This window comes from Neoarius graeffei, chromosome 8 (assembly GCF_027579695.1).
Source record: "Neoarius graeffei isolate fNeoGra1 chromosome 8, fNeoGra1.pri, whole genome shotgun sequence".
Classification (NCBI taxonomy): domain Eukaryota; kingdom Metazoa; phylum Chordata; class Actinopteri; order Siluriformes; family Ariidae; genus Neoarius; species Neoarius graeffei.
Genome location: NC_083576.1, coordinates 7,977,758 through 8,000,040, shown reverse-complemented (window position 1 = coordinate 8,000,040; position 22,283 = coordinate 7,977,758). Strand labels below are relative to the sequence as shown.

Genomic DNA, 22,283 nt, shown 5'->3' with positions numbered 1-22,283 from the left:
GTCAGGTGAGTGAGGCCCATAACATCAGTGCAGAGGGGAAGCCTGGGCTGGTGTGCTGGCACTGCAGGGAGCCAGGACATCTCCAGAGTTTATGCTCTATGATGGAGGTGGGAGCAGTGGTCCGGATCCCTGATGTGCCAGAGACCACCCCCAATCAGGCCAGAGCATATCGCATACCAGTAAGCATGCAAGGGGATACATATCATGCAATTGTGGATTCCAGCTGTAATCCACCAATACACCAAAGCCCATTGCAAGGTGAGGCATTGGGGAGAGTGCAAGTGGTGAAGGTTTTGTGTGTGCACAGGGATGTTCACAACTACCCATTAGTGTCCATCCACATTGTATTTCAGGGAGAAAAGCATAGAATAAAGACCATGGTTAATCCTCGTGTCACCCACTCGCTGATTCTGGGGATTGATTGGCTGGGGTTCAAAGGATTAATGGAACACATAGTAGGAGGTGGGTCCTGCAATAGTACGTAATGGGGAGATCCCAGTGTGGCATTGACTGGGGAAGCTGACACAGAGCCTTCTATGTCAGCACTGCGTCAGGGCGATACAAGGAGTGAGGAGCAGCTTGCCCCTCCTCCCTCTCTCAGGGATTCCCTCATGGATTTCCCATTAGAGCAGTTGTGAGATGAGACTCTGTCATGCGCTTGACCAAGTGAGAGTAATTGATGGTCAAACTTTCCAGCCAAATGTGAGACCCTTCTTCCCATATTTTGCTATTATTAAGGATAAGCTGTATCTCGTAATGGAGGACACTCAGACCGGTGAACAGATAACCCAGTTTTTAATCCCAAAGAACTATAGGGAACTTGTGTTCCATGTGGCTCACTTTAACTCCATGGCTGGACACTTAGGGCAGGATAAAACACTAGCCCAAATTATGGCCTGGTTCTATTGGCCAGGGGTTAGTGGGGGTGTTTGTTGGGGGTGTGTGGCGTGCCACAAATGCCAATTAGTAAATCCTGTGCCCACTCCAAAAGCGCTTTTGCGCCCTCTCCCTGTAATCGAGACCCCCTTTGAGAGAATTGGTATGGAGCTTGTTGGGCCATTAGATTGGTCAACATGGGGATGATATTTTATTTTACTTCTGGTGGACAATGCAATGCAATATCCAGAAGCGGTGTCTCTCTGCAATATCTCAGCACAGTATTGTGGAAGCACTCTTCCGTGTTATCTCCCAGGTCAGGATTCCGATGGGAATCCTGACAGACCAAGGCACTTCATTTATGTCACGTATACTGCGCAAACTGTATGGGTTATTAGGAATTAAGTCTATCTGCACCAGTGTCTATCACCCACAAATGGATGGCTTCGTGGAACGATTCAATCAGACACTCAAAAACTTAATTTGGAAATTTGTAAGAGAAGAAGCACATAATTGGTATAAATGGTTCAAGCCCCTGTTATTTGCAGTACGAGAGGTCCTGCAAGCCTCCATGGGATTTTCACGATTTGAGTTATTACATAGGCATAAGCCATGTGGCATTTTAGATGCGCTCCGAGAAAATTGGGAGGAGGGACCTTTACCGAGAAAAAATGAAATTCATTACATTCTCGTACTGCACACAAAACTGCACACACTCACACATTTAACCCAGGAGAATTTACAGCAGACACAAGAACGTCAAGCCTGGCTGTATGACAGGGGCATGTGCCTTAGAGAGTTCACATCAGGAAACAAGATACTCGTATTATTGCCCACATCAAGCTCCAAATTAATTGCCAAGTGGCAAGGGCCCTTCGAGGTCACATCTGGCCATCAAATGGGTGGTCCTCACCATCCGATACTGCCTGCTGGGGTGCCCTTTCACCCTCTGTTTGGACCACATGTCCCTTCATTGGCTCCACCACATGAAGGATGCCAATGCACAGATCATGCATTGGTATCTGACCCTCCAGCCATTAAAATTCGAGGTGGTCCACAGGCCAGGGGTGGAGATGGTGGTGGCGGACTTCCTGTTCAATGGGGGGGAGCCCACTGCAAGCCAGATGGCTCTCTGGCCTGAGTCACGTGGATGGGGTATGTGACAGTGGGGGTGTGGCCAAGCATCAGTTTGTGAATGGAGGGTGGGGTCAAGGAAGGTGAGTGGCTAAGTCATTACACCTGTTGCCAATTAATGTGTGTGGGTGGGTGTGTTTGTTGCAGTGATGGTGGAACATAGAAAAGGAGGGAGAGAGCAGAGGGAGGGGAGCTCCCTGGACCAGAAAATGACTCTGTGTGTGTGTGTGTGTGTGTGTGTGTGTGTGTGTGTGTGTGTGTGTGTGTGTGTCCTAGAGTGAGCAAATGAAGCTGAAAAGCCTCAATAAACGTGTGTGTGAAAATCACCTCCCACCTACCGTGCTTAAAAAACATTCAAATCTCTTCTGGAATTTCTTTTGATTGCATAGTGTCCTGCTTTTTGATACTTTTAGTCAACTTTATATTTTTGGAAATGTTCAATTTAATTGATATGTAGGTTCAACAGCACTGGCCAAGGTGTGTGGTGTAACTGAACCCAGTTATTAATTAAATTTGGTTGATTTGGAAACATGGGGGGGGTTGAATAAGTCCTTTCCTTTGGGTGGCACGGTGGTGTAGTGGTTAGCACGGTTGCCTCACAGCAAGAAGTTTCTGGGTTCAAACCCAGCGGCCAGTGAGGGCCTTTCTGTGTGGAGTTTGCATGTTCTCCCCATGTCTGCGTGGGTTTCCTCCAGGTGCTCTGGTTTCCGCCACAATCCAAAGACATGCACGTTAGGTTAATATGGGACGGCCTTGGGCTGAGGTGCCCTTGAGTGAGGCACCTAACTCCCAAATGCTCCCCGGGCGCTGTTAGCATGGCTGCCCACTGCTCTGGGTGTGTGTTCATTGCTCATGTGCGTGTGTGTTCAGTGCTTCAGATGGGTTAAATGCAGAGAGGAAACTTCACAAGTGTGTGATGAATAAAGTTGTGCTTTCTTTCTTTGGGAAATGCAATCATTCAAAAATGTATTTTGTGTTTATTCAGGTTGCATATGCTTTCTTTGAAGATTTGTTTTGGAAATATGAAACAGTTAAGTGTGACAATTACACAAAAACAGAAGAAAGGGGGAAAAATGCTTTCTCATGTCACTCTGAGACAGAATCAGTGTTTTAGTGATTTTGAAACTTCTTGATCATTCAGTTTTCAGTCTAAATTCCATCTGAACAATCATTAATCCTCAACAAAAACATATATCTACAGTCAAAATGAAACCTGATAACAGAATTAATAACATTGAATGAGATCAGAGATCAAATCTAAGTTACAGAATTATATTGTACATCAGTATATATAATATCTCGAGGTTGTTGTTTCTTTCCTCTTCCCCTTTTGGCTCTCCTCTCACTGAAATGTAAGGCAGCGTAATTCAGCTCCACAGTGTCACAGTCCTGGAGGGATATGAGATTATTAAACTTTTAATGCAAAAATTTTACACTAACTGCTTGTCTGTTTACAGCATCATGTATGTATTCACATATCCTGAATATTTACCTGATTGAGGGTCTTGTCTGTCATAGAACCGTGTTTTAATCTCACTGTAGAGAAGAAAATGCAACACCAGTTTACCGCTGCTAGATAACAGGAACTAACTTGTTTTGTGGATGTTCCACAACATTAAATGTAACTATAATTAATGAATAAAAAGTACGACATGTTTTTAATTAATTAAAAAAAGTAGTTGTTACAAATTACTGCAGTATAAGATGAATAAAACACTTCAGGACATGATATTAGTGGGAAAACATTGGCGTGGTAAAGATCAGGCAGCTGGCCGGGGGCACAGAAACTCCAGACACAGAGAAGAGACCTACAGTAACACCTAGCTTTTCTTGCACCAACTGTGGGACAACCTTTAACCCCAAACTGACCTAAGTGCATTCCATAGTCTGCACAGACGAAAGGAGGCTGATGATGGTAACAGGAACTCCACTTTGTTCCAGATCTGTACATTTAATAAACTGGAACGTGGTGTACAGTATATATTGGCAATTTGTTGGAGATAACTATATAATAACTAATAAACTGGTGACTCATTGTATATAATGGAAATAGTATATCTTTCTTTTTAGAATTATACAATAACTTTTAATAAGAGCCAAAATGCAGATTTACCTCTGTTTCTTCCTTTACAGGTTATGATAAAGATCAAAGCAAAGATCACAACCACACACACTCCCAAAGCTCCAGCGAGACAGATCACTACAGGATCCACGACAGATCTCTCTGCTACACAGGAAATATCACAGGATTAAATAGTGGCCCATTATTTACTTCTATGCTAAACAAACTCATTTCTTCAAATAATTAAAAATGAAAGAGAATAATAGTTTGAGATGTAGGCTTTAGTAAAAAACGAAATATCTGGAATGAAACAACATTGTGCTAAATCTTATCGGACGGCCCGATACAAGTACATAGTCAGATATTAGATCGAAAAATAATTACTATACACTCTGGCATATCACTAAAACATGACATGTGTTCTTACCCAACTGTACTCGAGTCCCGTTCCCAAAAATGATCTTCCCACACACGGCCACAGCGCAGTAGTAAGTTCCAGTATCATTGATGCTGAGGATGTTCTTGGAGAAGTCGTACACACAGGTGTGTGTAGAAGAGCCGCTCTCACACTGACGGCTGCTGTTGTGATGAGTGTAAATGATTTGAGGATGGGATTGTGGTGAAGCAGCTCTGAACCAGAGCACTTGGTGTTCTGCTGCTCTGCTCTCAGAGAGAACCGAGCACTGCAGAGTCACTGACGCTCCTGCAGGAACCGAGTCCAACACACCACTCTGGATCACTGACACTTTTCTATCTCCATCACCTGTTCAGTGTGATAGAGATAGGGTAATACGGACAGTTCATATTTAGACTTTTATAATAAATATATTCCATAAATCAGACTCGAGAGAGCTGGGGCGTAATGTTTATGTTACATTTTATTAATTACAGCAATCAAACATAAGTTTTTCCATACATGTTTTTTTGTTTTCATACAAATTGGATTATGTCAATGCATCAACATACAATTTCTCACCTACAAATATTGATACTGCAACCTTTAATTAACTGGAAGTTTCTTATCTCTAATAAAATGCACTGATCAGATCCATTCCAGCATTAGAAATTTTGTGTTTTGCTGTAAAGTACCTGTATATAATAATTTAATTCAAGATTTTTTTTTTCATAGATAGTACCGAAGCATTAAATTCAAACAATCAAAATAACCCCCATAACCATTATGGATTACATGTTAAAAATAATGACATTTTGATTTTTTTTTAATTCAAATAATTAAGATAAAATAAAAAGATAGCAATTGGGATGATATAGAATTGAAATAGATTATTATGTCAAAAGTGAGCACTTGACAACTTGAGAATCAGTGATTCCATTTGTTAATCATCAAGTTCATTTTTAAGGAAAGGAAACATTAAACTACTTACAAACATATTAAAGTAACTTCTTACCTTTCACTGATAAAAATGTTCCATTTCCAAACATTGTTAAAAAATCTCTCAGTCCACAGTAATACATGGCTTCATCTGATTTTTCCACGTTTGCTATTTTTAAATGGAATCTTGTTTCTTCTTTCTCGATGCTGAATCTTGGTGACTTGAACTCATCTTCAAAATCAGGTTGGTGATGAACTGTGACAATTACACGAGGCTCCTGTCCTACTTTTTGCTTGTACCAAACAATTACTCTGGAGTCATGTTCTAGCAGTTTAAAGCAGTGTAGAGTCACGTTATCACCAACATCAGCAGTGAACATTGAGTTTGGCTGACTGATATCATTTGTCTGTGCAGAATCTGCTGTTAGGAATTAAAGAACAAACTTTATTCTTCTTTAAATACACAGAGATTATCAATATTGCACTCATTGCCTTTGATTAGAAACAATCAAAACCACGGACACTTACCAATTTTATAAAAAAACACTATTATAATCCACATCATCATCAGCACCTTCAGTGTGAGCTCTGTGTACAGCATGACTCCTCTTGCTCCACTGTCAGATGGTCAAACTGAGCACATCTCACTTTGTGCCAGAGATTTATGGTGTGAAACTCTGACATCACAGAATGTTCCACATATGGTCTTGACGAGTGAGCTAGCAGCAGAAGAACCCTGGGCGTGACCTCGACTGAATTCAACTCTTCAAAACTGCCATAAAAAAAGCAGGAAATGAGGTGGATGACAATTTTTGAAATGGTGTTTGTGTTTTAGTCTGTTGAGAATATTACAAACCCAAATTAAAAAAAAAGTTGAAACGGTATGTTGAAATTAAAATTAAAACTGAAAACAATGATTTGTAAATAACTATTGGACTGTATTGCACTCAAAACTATACAACAGCACATCATCTGATGTTGTACCTCATGAATTTTATTTTATTTTCATAATACATGCTGTTTTCCAATTTTGATTCTTGTAACACATAAAAAAAGGGTGGTAAAGTATTTACAACTTTGCAATGTTGCCATTCCTTCAAAGATGTGAAGTATAGTGCCCAGTGTTGCCCAGGTGATTTGGGACTGTTTAATAGAAGACTCTATGCCTGTCCCTAAAAGGAGTGAGTGGAGGGAGATTGTTGTCGACTTCCAGCATAGGTGGAACTTCCCCAACTGCGTAGGTGAAATTGACAGCAAGCACATTGTAATCCAGGCTTCTACCTCATCCAGGTCCTTGCTTTTCAACTACAAAGGCACCTTCTCCATCATCCTACTTGTTGTTGTTGATGCAAGAATCCAGTTCAGGTTGGTGGATGTAGGTGCCTCAGGGAGAAACAGTGCCAGAGGCACACTCACCTTCTGTCATTTTGGAAAGAATCTACAGGCAGGCTGTCCCACTTGATTTTGTTGGGGATGAGGCCTTTGCATTGTAGTAAGACCTCCTTTGTCTATTTCCAAAATGTCAGCTAACAGCACCACAGCGAGTGTTCAACTATTACTTGTCCTGAGTCAGGTAGATCGTACAGAATGCTTTCAATATCCTTGTAGCTCAGTGGAGGGCGTAGCACCGTGTGATTGCCATGTGTGCTCAAAATATAGAGAGATTGGTGAAGGCTACAGTTACCCTCCACAACTACATTCAATGGGAAAAGGCAGATCAACCAGACTACTGGCCTCTTCAAGGGGCTGACACCAAAGTTATTGCCCTCCAGAGCTTTCCATGGCAGGAGCTAACAATTATTCTTCAATGACACTTGCTGTGAGGGAGAAGTATTCCAGTGACTTCTCCTCTGCTGCTGGTGAAGTTACATGGCAGCACAGCTTGGCATGAATGATAACAACAATGAGCCTCAACAATACCTCACTGTCCATCTACATAACAATGTGTATCAAGAAAACTATTTGTTAACAAGGCAAGCATTACATCAATGGCATTTAGCAGATGCTCTTATCCAGAGGAACATATCCAGAGCAGTCGGGGGCTTGGTGACTTGCTCAAGGCCACTTCAACCATTCTTGCTGGTCCAAGGAATTGGACCAGCCACCTTTTGATCCCGAAGCTGCTTCTTTCACTATTAGGCCATGGCTTCTCCCAAGCACAGACATACACACTCATTTACATTAAATGCAGTATACAAGGCACTTCATCAGAAAATTTATCAGTGAGCATGTCACTGATGAATAACCTAAACATCACTTTTCTTTTTGCTGCTTTTCTGGCCATTGGGCCTTGAGGTTGAGGATGCAGTTGGGAAATCATGGTAATTGCATGCTGACTTGTTGCTGCTGACTGAATGACTGTAGAACCTTGAGAGTGAGTCATTGGGGGCTGGGTGTTACGAGGTTACAGTCATCATGTACTGCTGTTGATTGAACTGCTTGGGGTTGAGCTACTGGTGGGAAACTGAAAAAAAAAGACATTGGTTGGAGACATGGAATGCCATCCATCGATCCATTATCTGTAGCCACTTATCCTGTACAGGGTCGCAGACAAGCTAGAGCCTATCCCAGCTGATTATGGGTGAGATCCAGGGTATACCCTGGAAAGTCACCAGGTCATCTCAGGGGTAACATATAGAGACAAACAACCATTCACACTCACATTCATGGTCAAGTTAGAGCCTACCCTGCATGTCTTTGGACTGTGGGGGAAACCAGAGCACCTGGAGGAACCCATGCAGGCATGGGGAGAACATGCAAATTTCACACAGAAAGGCCCACCAGCCACGAACCCAGGACCTTCTTGCTGTGAGGCGATAGTGCTAACCACTCCACCACCTGACATGGATTGTTCAGGTGCAAATTTGACTTAAAAGATTGAGACTGGAAGCATAAATTCTCCTCTTGAGAAGGGTCAGATGCTGGTAACAGAACTGACATCAAATGCAATCTTACATAACATTCCTGTCTCATGTTTCCACTTGATTCCCTGTCTTTCATGAATGTCTCAAGGAAACTCAAAACAGACATGAACCTTTTTATTTCAAACTCTAATCTCTTCTCCTTTCTGTACCTGTCCCTCATGTGCTTCCACCTTGTTTGACAATCTTTCTCTAGAAATAAATAACAAAACACAAAAATATATTGGATCAAATATAAGCAGACATAGATCTCCAAGACATCAATTCCATGTGTGCCGATAGACAAACAAACTATCCAAACATGATGTGGCAGCGGGGGTGTGGTCAAGCGCCGGTCTGCAACAGGAGGGCGGAGTCAGGTAAGGTAAGTGGCAGAATCACTACACCTGATGGCAATTAACCTGTGTTTGTGTGAGTCTTCCCAGTGACTGTGCCCTATTTAAGGAGGGAGAGCGAGAGCAGAGGGGCTCTTCCCGGAACCAGACGCCGAGTGTGTGTGTGTCTGTAAACTTTAAACCATAGTTGTTAGACTGAAAAGTGGGACAATAAAACAGTGTATCAACCTGATCTCTGTCCTGCCGTCCTCTGTGCTCCACTCATACCTATCGAACTGCTACAGTGGTGCCGAAACCCAGGACAAAGTGGAGCACCAACCAATCAGCCTCATGGAGTCCTTCCCGTTCGCCGACCTGGACCACGCCCTCGCCACGGCCCAGCAAAGCCAGCACCAGGCGCTCGTCACCCTCTGAAAGGAACAAGAGCGATGCTTCCAGGCCCTGGTGCTGGCCCAGCAAGAAGACCGAGAGGCGTTCCGGCACCTCCTCGCATTGGCAGGGTCCACCAGCGCTCCTACTGCGGGCCCGTCTCCCCTCACCATCACCAAGATGGGCCCGCAGGACGACCCCGAGGTGTTCATCACACTCTTCGAGCAAGTCGCAGAAGCCTCGGGGTGGCCGATGGAGCAGCGCGCGGCGCGCCTCCTCCCCCTGCTAACGGGAGAGGCACAACTGGCCACGCTACAGCTCCCCGCCGACTGCCGGCTGGCCTACGTGGACCTCCGCCGGGCCGTCCTCCAGCGCGTGGGGCACACCCCAGAACAGCAGCGCCAGCGCTTCCGCGCGTTGCGCTTGTGCTTGGAGGAAGTCGGCCGGCCGTTCGCGTTTGGCCAGCAGCTCCGGGATGCCTGCTGGCGGTGGTTGAGGGCCGACAACCGCAACGCCGAGGGAATCATCAACCAGGTGATGCTGGAACAATTCATCGCTCGCTTGCCAGCAGGAACCACGGAGTGGGTCCAGTGCCACCGCCCGGCATCGCTGGATCAGGCAGTCGAGCTGGCGGAGGACCATTTGGAGGCTGTCCCGGCGGCAGGACAGCAGACGGCATCTTCTCTTCTCTCCTCTTCTCTCTCTCTCTCTCTCCCCCTCCTCCTGTGTCCCGTCCTCGCCCCATTCCCCCACCGTGGAGGCGGGGGCCGGCACCACCTCAGCCGGCCCGCCGCACCCGCGGTGCCCTCCCGTTTCTCCCTTCTGTGTCTGTCTCTCCCCCCCCCAGGTGAGTGAGCCCCAGAACACCGGTGCAGAGGGAAAGCCCGGGCTGGTTTGCTGGCGCTGCGGGGAGCCGGGCCACCTCCAACAGCAGTGCACGGCGATGGAAGTGGGCACGGTGGATCGGATCCCCGATGCGCCAGAGGCCGCCCTCGATCGGGCCGGAGCGTATCACATACTGGTGAGTATCCAAGGGGATACATATCAGGCGTTGGTGGATTCTGGCTGTAATCAGACCTCAATTCACCAAAGCCTGGTACAAAACGAGGCACTGGGGGGAGCACAGGGGGTGAAGGTGTTGTGTGTGCACGGGGACATTCACAGCTACCCTTTGGTGTTGGTCCACATTTTTTTCAGAGGGGAAAAAGTTATAGTGAAGGCGGCGGTTAATCCTCGCCTTACCCACTCTTTAATTTTGGCAACTGATTGGCCGGGATTTCAGGATTTAATGATGCACTTAGTCAAGAGTGGGTCCTGCCATTTAACGGGGGGAGGTCCCGGGGTCACTTTGGTGGGAGCAGCTGTCACAGAGCCGTCTATGTCATCTCCGCATCAGAGTGAGGAGCCGCCGGCCCCTCCTCTCTCTCTTGGGGAATCCCTCGCAGATTTCCCATTAGAGCAATCGCGAGACGAGACTCTGCAACATGCGTTTGACCAAGTGAGAGTAATCGATGGTCAAACGCTCCAGCCGAACACCACCCCGCCCTTCCCCTACTTCGTGATTATGAAGGATAGGTTATACCGAGTGACGCAGGACACTCAAACTAAAGAGCGAGTCACACAGCTTTTAATTCCGAAGAGCCGCTGGGAATTGGTATTCCAGGCGGCTCACTTTAATCCCATGGCTGGACACTTAGGGCAGGATAAGACACTAGCCCGAATAATGGCCCAATTCTATTGGCTAGGGATTCGCAGCGATGTTCGTAGGTGGTGTACGGCATGCCGCGAATGCCAGTTAGTAAATCCAGCGGCCATTCCAAAAGTGCCTTTGCCCCCTCTTCTATTGATCGAGACCCCGTTTGAGAGAATTGGGATGGATCTCGTCGGGCCATTAGATCGATCAGCATGGGGATACCACTTTATATTAGTTCTGGTGGACTATGCAACGCGATACCCAGAAGCAGTGCCTCTGCACAATATCTCAGCACGCAGTATTGCAGAGGCACTCTTCCGCGTCATCTCCCGAGTCGGAATCCCGAAAGAGATTCTGACTGATCAAGGCACTACATTTATGTCACGGACACTGCGCGAACTGTATGGGTTATTGGGGATTAAGCCGATCCGCACCAGTGTGTATCACCCACAAACGGACGGTTTAGTGGAACGGATCAATCGCACCCTCAAAAATATCATTAAAAAATTCGTAACTGAGGACGCACGTAATTGGGATAAGTGGCTCGAGCCCTTGTTGTTCTCAGTGTGAGAGGTTCCCCAAGCCTCCACGGGGTTCTCCCCGTTCGAATTATTATATGGGCGTAAGCTGCGTGGCATCCTAGACGTGCTGCGGGAAAATTGGGAGGAGGGACCTTCACAAAGCAAGAACAAAATTCAATATGTTATGGACCTGCGCGCAAAACTCCACACGCTCACCCACCTAACCCAGGAGAATTTGCGGCAGGCCCAGGAACGGCAAGCCCGCCTGTACAACAAGGGTACGCACCTTAGGGAGTTCACACAGGGAGATAAAGTACTCGTACTGTTGCCCATTTCAAGCGCCAAATTGATCGCCAAGTGGCAAGGACCCTTTGAGGTCACACAGCAAGTTGGGGATGTCGACTACAAGGTGAGGCGAACGGACAGGGGTGGGGCGCTACAAATTTACCACCTCAATCTGCTTAAACTCTGGAAGGAGGAGATCCCCATGGCGTTGGTGTCGGTGGTTCTGGAGAAGGCGGAGCTGGGGCCGGAGGTTCAAATAGGGGCATTGACATCACGTACCCCTCCGGTCCCCTGTGGAGACCACCTCTCCCCGACCAAGCTCACGGAGGTCGCCCAGTTGCAGACCGAGTTTTCGGATGTATTCTCGCCCCTGCCCGGTCGCAATAACCTCATAGAGCACCACATAGAGACGCCCCCGGGGGTAGTAGTGCGTAGCCACCCTTACAGACTACCGGAACACAAAAAAAGGTGGTTCGGGAAGAACTTGAGACCATGCTCGAAATGGGCATCGTCGAGGAGTCCCACAGTGACTGGAGCAGCCCGGTGGTCTTGGTACCCAAGGCCGACGGGTCGGTCTGGTTCTGTGTGGACTACAGAAAAGTCAACGCAGTGTCTAAATTCGATGTGTACCCAATGCCTCGTATTGATGAGTTGCTCGATCGACTCGGCACTGCTTGCTTTTATTCGACACTAGATTTGACGAAGGGATATTGGCAGATCCCCTTGACTCCCCTATCCCAAGAAAAAATGGCCTTTTCCACACCGTTTGGTTTACACCAATTCATCACCCTTCCGTTTGGGCTGTTTGGGGCGCCCACTACGTTTCAGCAGCTGATGGACAGAGTCCTCCGCCCCCACGCCACTTATGCGGCTGCTTATCTAGACGATGTCATCATCTATAGTAATGACTGGCTGAGGCACTTTGAACATCTGAGGGCCGTCCTTAGGTCGCTGAGGCGAGCGGGGATCACAGCCAACCCAAAGAAGTGTGCGATTGGGTGGGTGGAAGTACGGTATCTGGGCTTCCACTTGGGCAATGGGCAGGTGCATCCCCAAATTAATAAGACGGCAGCGATTGCGAGCTGCCCAAGGCCCAAGACCAAAAAGGGGGTGAGACAGTTCCTGGGGCTGGCTGGCTATTACCATAGGTTTGTACCTAATTATTCGGATGTCACCAGCCTGCTGACTGATCTCACTAAAAAGGGGGCCCCAGATCCGGTCCAGTGGACGGAGCAATGCCAGCGGGCTTTTTCCGAGGTAAAGGCTGCACTGTGTGGGGGGCCACTTTTACACTCCCCTGACTTTTCTCTCCCCTTTGTGTTGCAGACCGATGCGTCGGACAGAGGGCTGGGGGCAGTTTTGTCCCAGGAGGTGGAGGGGGAGGACCACCCCGTCCTCTACATCAGTAGGAAGCTGTCAGTGCATGAGGGGCGCTACAGCACCATTGAAAAGGAGTGTCTGGCGATCAAGTGGGCAGTCCTCACCCTCCGTTACTACCTGCTGGGGCGCCCTTTCACCCTCTGTTTGGATCACGCCCCCCTCCAGTGGCTCCACCGCATGAAAGATGCCAACGCGTGGATCACCTGTTGGTATCTGGCACTCCAACCCTTCAATTTTAAGGTGGTCCACAGGCCGGGGGCGCAGATGGTCGTGGAGAACTTCCTCTCCCGTCAAGGGGGGGGGAGCCGGCTGTGGGCCGGACGGCTGCCCATCCTGAGTCGGGCGGTGGGGGTATGTGGCAGCGGGGGCGTGGTCAAGCACCGGTCTGTGACAGGAGGGCAGAGTCAGGGAAGGTAATTTGCAGAATCACTACACCTGACGGCAATTAACCTATGTTTGTGCGTGTCTTCCCAGTGACCGCGCCCTATTTAAGGAGGGAGAGCGAGAGGAACATACCTGTCAACTTTGAGGTTTGAAAAAAAGGGATATTTCCCAGATTTTAACTCAAAATAAGGGAAAATTTCGGAAAGTCGAACTTTCCGAAAGTAATAGTAAGTAATAGTATAAAACAGTGACAGCGACTCATGGTAGTTTGTGACAAAAAAAGCATTTAATTAATCACGTGGTTATACTTCCAAGGATAAAAAGATATCTTTACATTTACAAAAAGAACATTCAAAGCTGATTATCATGTCAAAGTCAATATATGTTAGCACAGAAGATTGAAATTTCATTTGACTAGGTTCCAATGTGCAGTTAAAATAAAACTAAACATACTGATATAAACATCTACAATTAAAACACACACACACATCATCTTGTCATCAAAGTCAGTACTTTGATTTCCTGTAAATCATAATGTGAGTGCTGGGCTGGGCTGTGCTTGCGTAAGTCTTCATACCCCTTGTCTGTGGTAAGATGGCCGCCCTGTGCAGACGTTCTGGAATACGCGGTGAGGAATCTAGTCTTCTATGTAAATCTATGGGTCAGACTAGCGCTATGGTTCTGACAGTCTTCTTCACAGACATGCAATTAAAATCAATGTGTAATTACTAGACTGCCACCTGCTGTACTGGAGAGGGCGGGGACGTGAATTCATGGCCCGACTTCCTGCTGTAAACTCCTGTCAGTGGCGCGTCATGAATTCTGGACCTACCGACTTTTATATAATGTGAAAATACGGGATATTTTCGGGAAAATAAAAAAACGGGAAGACAGCGGGAAATAAGTCAAAATAAGGGATTTCCCAGGAAAAACAGGAGGGTTGACAGGTATGGAGAGCAGAGGGGCTCTTCCCGGAACCAGACGCCGAGTGTGTGTACAGTATGTCTGTAAATTTTAAGCCATAGTTGTTAGACTGAAAAGTGTGACAATAAAACAGTGTATCAACCTGATCTCTGTCCTGCCGTCCTCTGTGCTCCACTCATACCTATTGAACTGCTACACATGAGAATAGAATAGAATAGAATAGAATAGAATATAGTGATATCGGTATCCAGACATGTATTAATATCCCTGTCAGAACAAATTCTGTACATCTGGAAGATTTGCATGTGCAAGCAGAATGAACTTTTTTTTTTTTTACTGAAATATCAAGGCATTGTTGTTAAACCAGAGACATTCAAAATTGTTGATTCAGAAACATCTTCCAGATGAACAAATGCTCTTTTCGATACATCTTCCAGGTATGTTGGCATGTATTGCATAGATGTCTTGGAGATGTACATGTATGTTTGCTTATAGGGATACCAATACACAATTGGATACAAATGTAATGATATATAAAATCAAGAGTAAAAGAGTCTAGGTTCTAAACTGGCTTGTTTGCAGTCCAAACCTGTCTCCCCTTGAACACATTTAGTGCATTATGAAGAACAAAATATGACAAAGGAGATGCTGAACTGTTGAGTAACTGAAATTGTATATCAGGCAAGAATGGGAGAACATTTCACTTCCAAAACTACAGCAATGGAGATGCTCAGTTCCACTCTCTTGGCCTGATTATCTCTTCTCATAGTCTATCCAAACACTGCTATATTGATGACACTCATTTCTTTCTTTCTTTTCTTCCTTCTGACACACAGGTCTCAGATCGCTTCTCTGCTTGTAGTAGTAGTAGTAGTAGTAGTAGTACTTTATTGTCACCATACAAGTACAGTGAGATGTCGTTTAGAAACAGCCCACAGATGCCCATAAAATAATAAGTAAATTAAGTAGTTTAAACAATATAGGTACTGTACATCAATATTTAAAATATATATAGAAAATATAAGATACACAATAAATATATACAATCAAATGTACTGGTAAGGTTGGAAGTGATGATATAAAATTAAGATAAATAATAAATTGTCTGCATTACATCCAGAGCTGGATGGCTAACCTTCACCTGAAGCTCAAGTCAGGCAAGACAGAAGTGATCTATATTCCCGCTCTATTCTCTTCACCCCTAGACTTCATCATCTTTCTGGGGGATATCTCTATGTCACCTTCACCCAGCACAAAGAACCTAGGGATGGGGTTTGACAACAAACTATCCTCCTCAGCAAACATTGATGCAGAGACAAGGATGTGTAGATTCTTCCTTTACAACATTCAAAGGATCCCCCCCCCTTCCTCACCACCTACTCTACTCAGCTCCTGGTCCAAGCACTGATCCTCTCCAATTTGGACTACTGCAACTCCCTCCTCGGTGGCCTCCCAGCATCTGCCATCAGACCCCTGCAGCTCATACAGAATCCTGCAGCCCACCTGGTTTGCAACCTCCATTGTCCTTCCCATGCCACCGCTCTTCTCGCTGCCCTTCACTGGCTGCCTGTTGCAGCTTGCATCAAATTTAAAAGGTTGGTGCTAGTTTACCAGACAGTTAAGGGGTCAGGTCCAGCATACCTTCAGAGACTGATCCAACCCCACATACCAGTTAGAACCCTACATTCCACTATTATTAGTCACCAGGCCACTGCTCCTCTCCACTCCTCCCCAGCCCATACAAGACTGCTGTCTGTCCTGGTTCCCCATTGGTGGAATGACCTTCCCATCAAGGTCAGAGCTGCTGACTCCATGACCACCTTCAAGTGCAGAACCACCTTTTGAGGCTGATCCTCTTCCCTGCTTCTCTGCCCACTGTGTAATCACATCGCTATCTTAGCTAGCTTGACCAACCCAGGCTGTGCACTGTCTAGCGTGGTCATGATGACTTTCATTTAGCATGAGAACTTTCTTGTCGAGAAGTTCAGCATTTCTTGGACCTGACTTTTGCACTTGTTGTGTGTTGCTCTGGATCAGAGTGTCTGCTAAATCCCTATAATGTAATGTAATGTTTTTGGTCTCCTCATTTCCCAAACATTTACAGAGTTTTATTAAAATTGGATGTGATGCATCATAGTGGTGAACATGCCGCTGTTTCAGATTATTTAAAATGTGTTGCTGGCATCAAATTCAAAATGAGCATCAATTCATAATCCATAACTGCTTATCCTGTACAGGGTCGCAGGCAAGCAGGAGCCTATCCCAGCTGACTATGGATAAGAGGTGGGGTACACCCTGGACAAGTTGCCAGATCATCACAGGGCTGACACATAGAGACAAACAACGATTCACACTCACATTCACACCTACGGTGAATTTAGAGCACCAATTAGCCTAACCTGCATGTCTTTGGAGTGTGGGGGAAACCAGATGACCCAGAGGAAACCCACTCAGACACAAGGAGAACCTGCAAACTCCACACAGAAAGGCCTTCATCAGCTGCTGGGCTCAAACTGAGGACCTTCTTGCTGTGAGGAGACAGTGCTAACCACTACACCACCACGCTGCCCAAAATGAACATCTCATCTCATTATCTCTAGCTGCTTTATCCTGTTCTACAGGGTCGCAGGCAAGCTGGAGCCTATCCCAGCTGACTACAGGCAAAAGGCGGGGTACACCCTGGACAAGTCGCCAGGTCATCACAGGGCTGACACATAGACACAGACAACCATTCACACTCACATTCACACCTACGCTCAATTTAGAGTCACCAGTTAACCTAACCTGCATGTCTTTGGACTGTGGGCGAAACCGGAGCACCCGGAAGAAACCCACGCGGACACAGGGAGAACATGCAAACTCCACACAGAAAGGCCCTCGCCGGCCACGGGGCTCGAACCCGGACCTTCTTGCTGTGAGGCGACAGCGCTAACCACTACACCACCGTGCCGCCCCAAAATGAACATATATTAAAAAAAAAATGTAGATTTGATATCAATGTTATATATTGTGCCAGTCTTGCTCCGCCCAAGTTCCAGTATGTCACACTGTAAAGTCATTGGTTATGCTCAGAGAGGTCAATGACAAACGGGGTTGAAGTTCAACCATTCTGAACTCTAAGCAGAGCATTAAAATGCCTGGATTGAAAGCGACAGTATGCTGAGGTCAGTATGGAGGCATGATGCTCTCCTAATAGGAAAACAATGGCAAAGTGAGCACTGAGAGATTTTGAAGCTAGTCATATGTAAGCAGCCTTAGGAATGGTTTTGCAACCCTGTCTAGTCAAGAAACAACATTCAAATCTTTTCTGGAATCTCGTTTGATTGCAACATAGTGTCCTGTTTTTTGAATCCTTTAGTCTACTTTACATTGTTGGAAAGGTTTAATTTAAGTGATATTTCGTTTCAAAAGCACTGGCAGTAATGAAGCCTTGGTGTGTATCGTGTAACTGAACCCAGTTATTCATTAAATTTGGTTGATGTAAAAACATACGTGTGTGTGTGTGTGTGTGTGTGTGTGGTGGGAGATTTGGATTTGAATAACTCTTTTCCTTTGGAAAATGCCATCATTCAAAAATGTGCTTTGTGTTTATTCAGGTTGCATGTGTTTTCTTTTAAGATTTGTTTTGGAGATATGAAACAGTTAAGTGTGAAAATTACCCAAAAAAGAGGAGAACGGGGGGGAAAATGCTTTCTCATGTCACTCTGAGACAGAACCAGTGTCCCAGTGTTCCAGTGATTTTGAAACTTCTTGATCATTCAGCTTTCAGTTTAAATTCAGTCTGAACAATCATTAATCCTCAACAAAAACACATATCTACAGTCAAAATGAAACCGGATAACAGAATTAATAACATTGAATCAGATCAGAGATCAAATCTAAGCTACAAAATTATATTGTACATCAGTATATACAGTATCTTGAGGTTGTTGTTTCTTTACTCTTCCCCTTTTGGCTCTCCTCTCACTGAAATGTAAGGCAGCGTAATTCAGCTCCACAGTGTCACAGTCCTGGAGGGATATGAGATTATTAGACTTTTTATTACACTTATAATGCAGCAATTTTACACTAATTACTTGTCTGGTTACAGCATCATGTATGTATTCACATATCCTGAATATTTACCTGATTGAGGGTCTTGTCTGTCACAGAACCGTGTTTTAATCTCACTGTAGAGAAGAAAATGCAACACCAGTTTATCACTGATAGATAACAGGAACTAACTTGTTTTGATCTTCCACAGCATTAAATGTAGCTATAATTAATGATAAAAAGTACAAAGTGTTGCTTTTAATGATTTCAGAATGTAGTTGTTGCAAATGACTGTAGTATAAGAGGAATAAAACATTTCAGGACATGATATTAGTGGGAAAAAATTGGAGTGGTAACAGGAACTCCGCTTTGTATGAGATCTGTATGTTTAATAAACTGGTGACTCATTGTATATAATGGAAATTTTAGAATTTTAAAATAACTTGAGAATTATATAATAACTTTAAGAAAATCTATAATGCAGACTCACCTCTGTTTCTTCCTTTACAGGTTATGATAAAGATCAAAGCAAAGATCACAACCACACACACTCCCAAAGCTCCAGCGAGACAGATCACTACAGGATCCACGGCAGATCTCTCTGCTACACAGGAAATATCACAGGATTAAATATTGACTCAGTATTTACTTCTATGCTAAACAAACTCATTCCTTCAAACAATTAAAAATGAAAGAGAATAATAGTTTGAGATGTAGGTTTTAGTAAAAAACGAAATATCTGGAATGAAACAACATTGTGCTAAATCTTATCGGACGGCCCGATACAAGTACATAGTCAGATATTAGATCGAAAAATAATTACTATACACTCTGGCATATCACTAAAACATGACACGTGTTCTTACCCAACTGTACTCGAGTCCCGTTCCCAAAAATGATCTTCCCACACACGGCCACAGCGCAGTAGTAAGTTCCAGTATCATTGATGCTGAGGATGTTCTTGGAGAAGTCGTACACACAGGTGTGTGTAGAAGAGCCGCTCTCACACTGACGGCTGCTGTTGTGATGAGTGTAAATGATTTGAGGATGGGATTGTGGTGAAGCAGCTCTGAACCAGAGCACTTGGTGTTCTGCTGCTCTGCTCTCAGAGAGAACCGAGCACTGCAGAGTCACTGATGCTCCTGCAGGAACCGAGTCCAACACGCCGCTCTGGATCACTGACACTTTTACATCTCCATCACCTGATCAGTGTGATAGAGATTGGGTGATATGGATAGTTCATATTTAGACCATTATAATAAATATATTCCATAAATCAGACTCGAGAGAGCTGGGGCGTAATGTTTATGTTACATTTTATTAATTACATCAATCAAACACAAGTTTTTCCATACATTTTTTTTTGTTTTCATACAAATTGGATTATGTCAATGCATCAACATACAATTTCTCACCGACAAATATTGCTTGATACTGCAACCTTTAATTAACTGGAAGTTTCCTATCTCTAATAAAATAGAGTAAATGCACTGATCAGATCCATTCCAGCATTAGAAATTTTGTGTTTTGCTGTCAAGTACCTGTATATAATAATTTAATTCAAGATTTTTTTTTTCATAGATAATACCGAAGCATGAAATTCAAACAATCAAAATAACCCCCATAAACATTATGGATAACATGTTAAAAATAATGACATTTTGATTTTTTTTTAATTCAAATAATTAAGATAAAATAACAAGATAGCAATCCAAAATGATATAGAATTGAAATAGATTATTATGTCAAAAGTGAGCACTTGACAACTTGAGAATCAGGGCTTCCATTTGTTAATCATCAAGTTCATTTTTAAGGAAAGGAAACATTAAACTACTTACAAACGTATTAAAGTGACTTCTTACCTTTCACTGATAAAAATGTCCCATTTCCAAAGATTGTTAAAAAATCTCTCAGTCCACAGTAATACATGGCTTCGTCTGATTTTTCCACATTTGCTATTTTTAAATGGAATCTCGTTTCTTCTTTCTCGATGCTGAATCTTGGTGACTTGAACTCATCTTCAAAATTGGGTTGGTGATGAACTGTGACCATTACACGAGGTTCCTGTCCTACTTTTTGCTTGTACCAAGCAATTACTCTGGTGTCATGTTCTAGCAGTTTAAAGCAGTGTAGAGTCACGTTATCACCAACATCAGCAGTGATCATTGAGTTCGGCTGACTGATATCATTTGTCTGTGCAGAATCTGCTGTTAGGAATTAAACAACAAACTTTATTCTTCTTTAAATACACAGAGATTATCAATATTGTACTAAGTTCCTTTGATTAGAAACAATCAAAACCACGGACACTTACCAATTTTATAAAAAAGCACTATTATAATCCACATCATCATCAGCACCTTCAGTGTGAGCTCTGTGTACAGCATGACTCCTCTTGCTCCACTGTCAGATGGTCAAACTGAGCACATCTCACTTTGTGCCAAAGACCTATGACACGAGTTTCTGACATCACAGAATTTCCGACGTACAGTACAGACTAAAAATTTAGCAGCAGTAGATACCTGACTGTGGTTCCTCCTCTCACTTTTCTGAACCTTTCTTTAGATAGGCTGTGAAACTCTTCAAACAATATAAGGGAATTTACTGGACAGACCCTTTTTTACCTTTTCCTTTTTGTTTTGTTTTTTCTAGTCAGATTATTCAGTAAATTAATAACTATTATTTGTTTTTTTGCAACCCTTTGACCGATATGCAATCAAATCTGTTTTGAGAGTAGGTATTTTTTTAGATCAATGCACCTAATAAACGGTTAATTCAATGAATAAATTTAGCAAGTTTCAACCAAACTATCATGAAGAGAAAGGTACACTGGAGGCAGAAGCAAGTTTGGATTTAATTAAAAATAACTCCGTCAACATCAAGCGAGGTCAGCATGATGGTGTAGTGATTAACAAAGTCACCTCACAGCAAGAAGGTTCTGGCTTTGAGCCTCATGGCCAGCGAGGCCCTTTCTGCGTGGAGTTTGCATGTTCACCCCGTGTCTGCGTGGGTTTCCTCCGGGTGCTCCGGTTTCCCCCACAGTCCAAAGGCATGCAGGTTAGGCTAATTGGTGGCTCTAAATTGACTGTAGGTGTGAATGTGAGTGTGAATGGTTGTTTGTCTCTATGTGTTAGCCCTGCGATGACCTGGTGACTTGTCTCGGGTGTACCCCGCCTCTCACCCATAGTCAGCTGGGATAGGCTCCAGCTTGCCTGCAACCCTGCACAGGATAAGCGGTTACAGATAATGGATGGATGGTACATCAAACAAACATATAAGCATAGAGCAATTCAAACAAGGCCCTGGATGTGAAAATATCAAGAGAGAAGACTGAAATTTGTCATGAATTTGTCAAACGGAAACTTTTGCGTTTCCGGTTGAGAGTACATCATGCGCATTCTGGCTGCCGCTTCTCACCGGAGTTTTTATTTTATTTTATTTTCTCTCCTTTTTTTAATTCTATTTTTTTTTCTTTTTTCTGTGTTTGATGTTTGAGTGTTTTAGTCTGCCGGTTGTGGTGTAGCTCCGGGACCCAGTTTTGGGCGTCGGTTCCCTCCAGGCCTTGGTTCGCTGTGGGTGATGCCTGTGCTCCCAGATATGGACTGCAGTGAGCTCATTGCTCATTTTAACATTGTGGTTGTCCAGCACTCTGTGCTTTAATGATTGGCGTGATGTTCCAAGAGATGTTGCTCGGTGGCGTCGTGGAGGCTGTGCAGGCGGTTTGGGACATACCAGCACTCTGCATGGCGGTGCTTCTGTGCTTGCTTTGTGGATCCATGGCATGGTGTTAGAGCAATGTTGCTGGCGTCATCACAGCGGCTGTGCTGGAGGTGTGGGGCTTGTTTTAATGCGCCTTTTGGTGGAACTGTGGTTGCTACACCACTGGAATGATATCCTGACCTCTATTTGGTAGACTTTTTTTTCTGCCTATTATTGTAAAGCGACCTTAGGTTTTGAGAAAGACGCTATATAAATTGAACATATTATTATTATGAAAAACTGGAGAATTTGGCAATTTGGTCAAGAGAAAGTTG

The 22,283-nt window shown here is 44.4% G+C and overlaps 2 protein-coding genes across 2 annotated transcripts; both read right to left on the bottom strand.

Annotated features, from left to right (window-relative positions):
• Positions 1-3,267: 3,267 nt before the first annotated feature.
• Positions 3,268-6,015, bottom strand: LOC132890007 (uncharacterized). The gene is made up of 6 exons (XM_060926808.1): positions 5,934-6,015; positions 5,482-5,826; positions 4,500-4,835; positions 4,124-4,234; positions 3,503-3,546; positions 3,268-3,399 (listed from the first exon to the last, which is right to left on the bottom strand). The coding sequence occupies exons 1-6, from the start codon at positions 6,004-6,006 to the stop codon at positions 3,268-3,270; spliced, it is 1,041 nt and encodes a 346-aa protein (XP_060782791.1). The 5' UTR covers positions 6,007-6,015.
• A 1,187-nt stretch (positions 6,016-7,202) lies between these two features.
• LOC132890351 (uncharacterized) lies at positions 7,203-20,636 on the bottom strand. The gene is made up of 8 exons (XM_060927164.1): positions 20,564-20,636; positions 20,112-20,456; positions 19,116-19,451; positions 18,740-18,850; positions 18,343-18,386; positions 18,120-18,227; positions 15,646-15,819; positions 7,203-7,337 (listed from the first exon to the last, which is right to left on the bottom strand). Exons 1-8 carry the CDS (start codon positions 20,634-20,636, stop codon positions 7,203-7,205), a joined length of 1,326 nt encoding a protein of 441 aa, XP_060783147.1.
• Between the last annotated feature and the right edge of the window lie 1,647 nt (positions 20,637-22,283).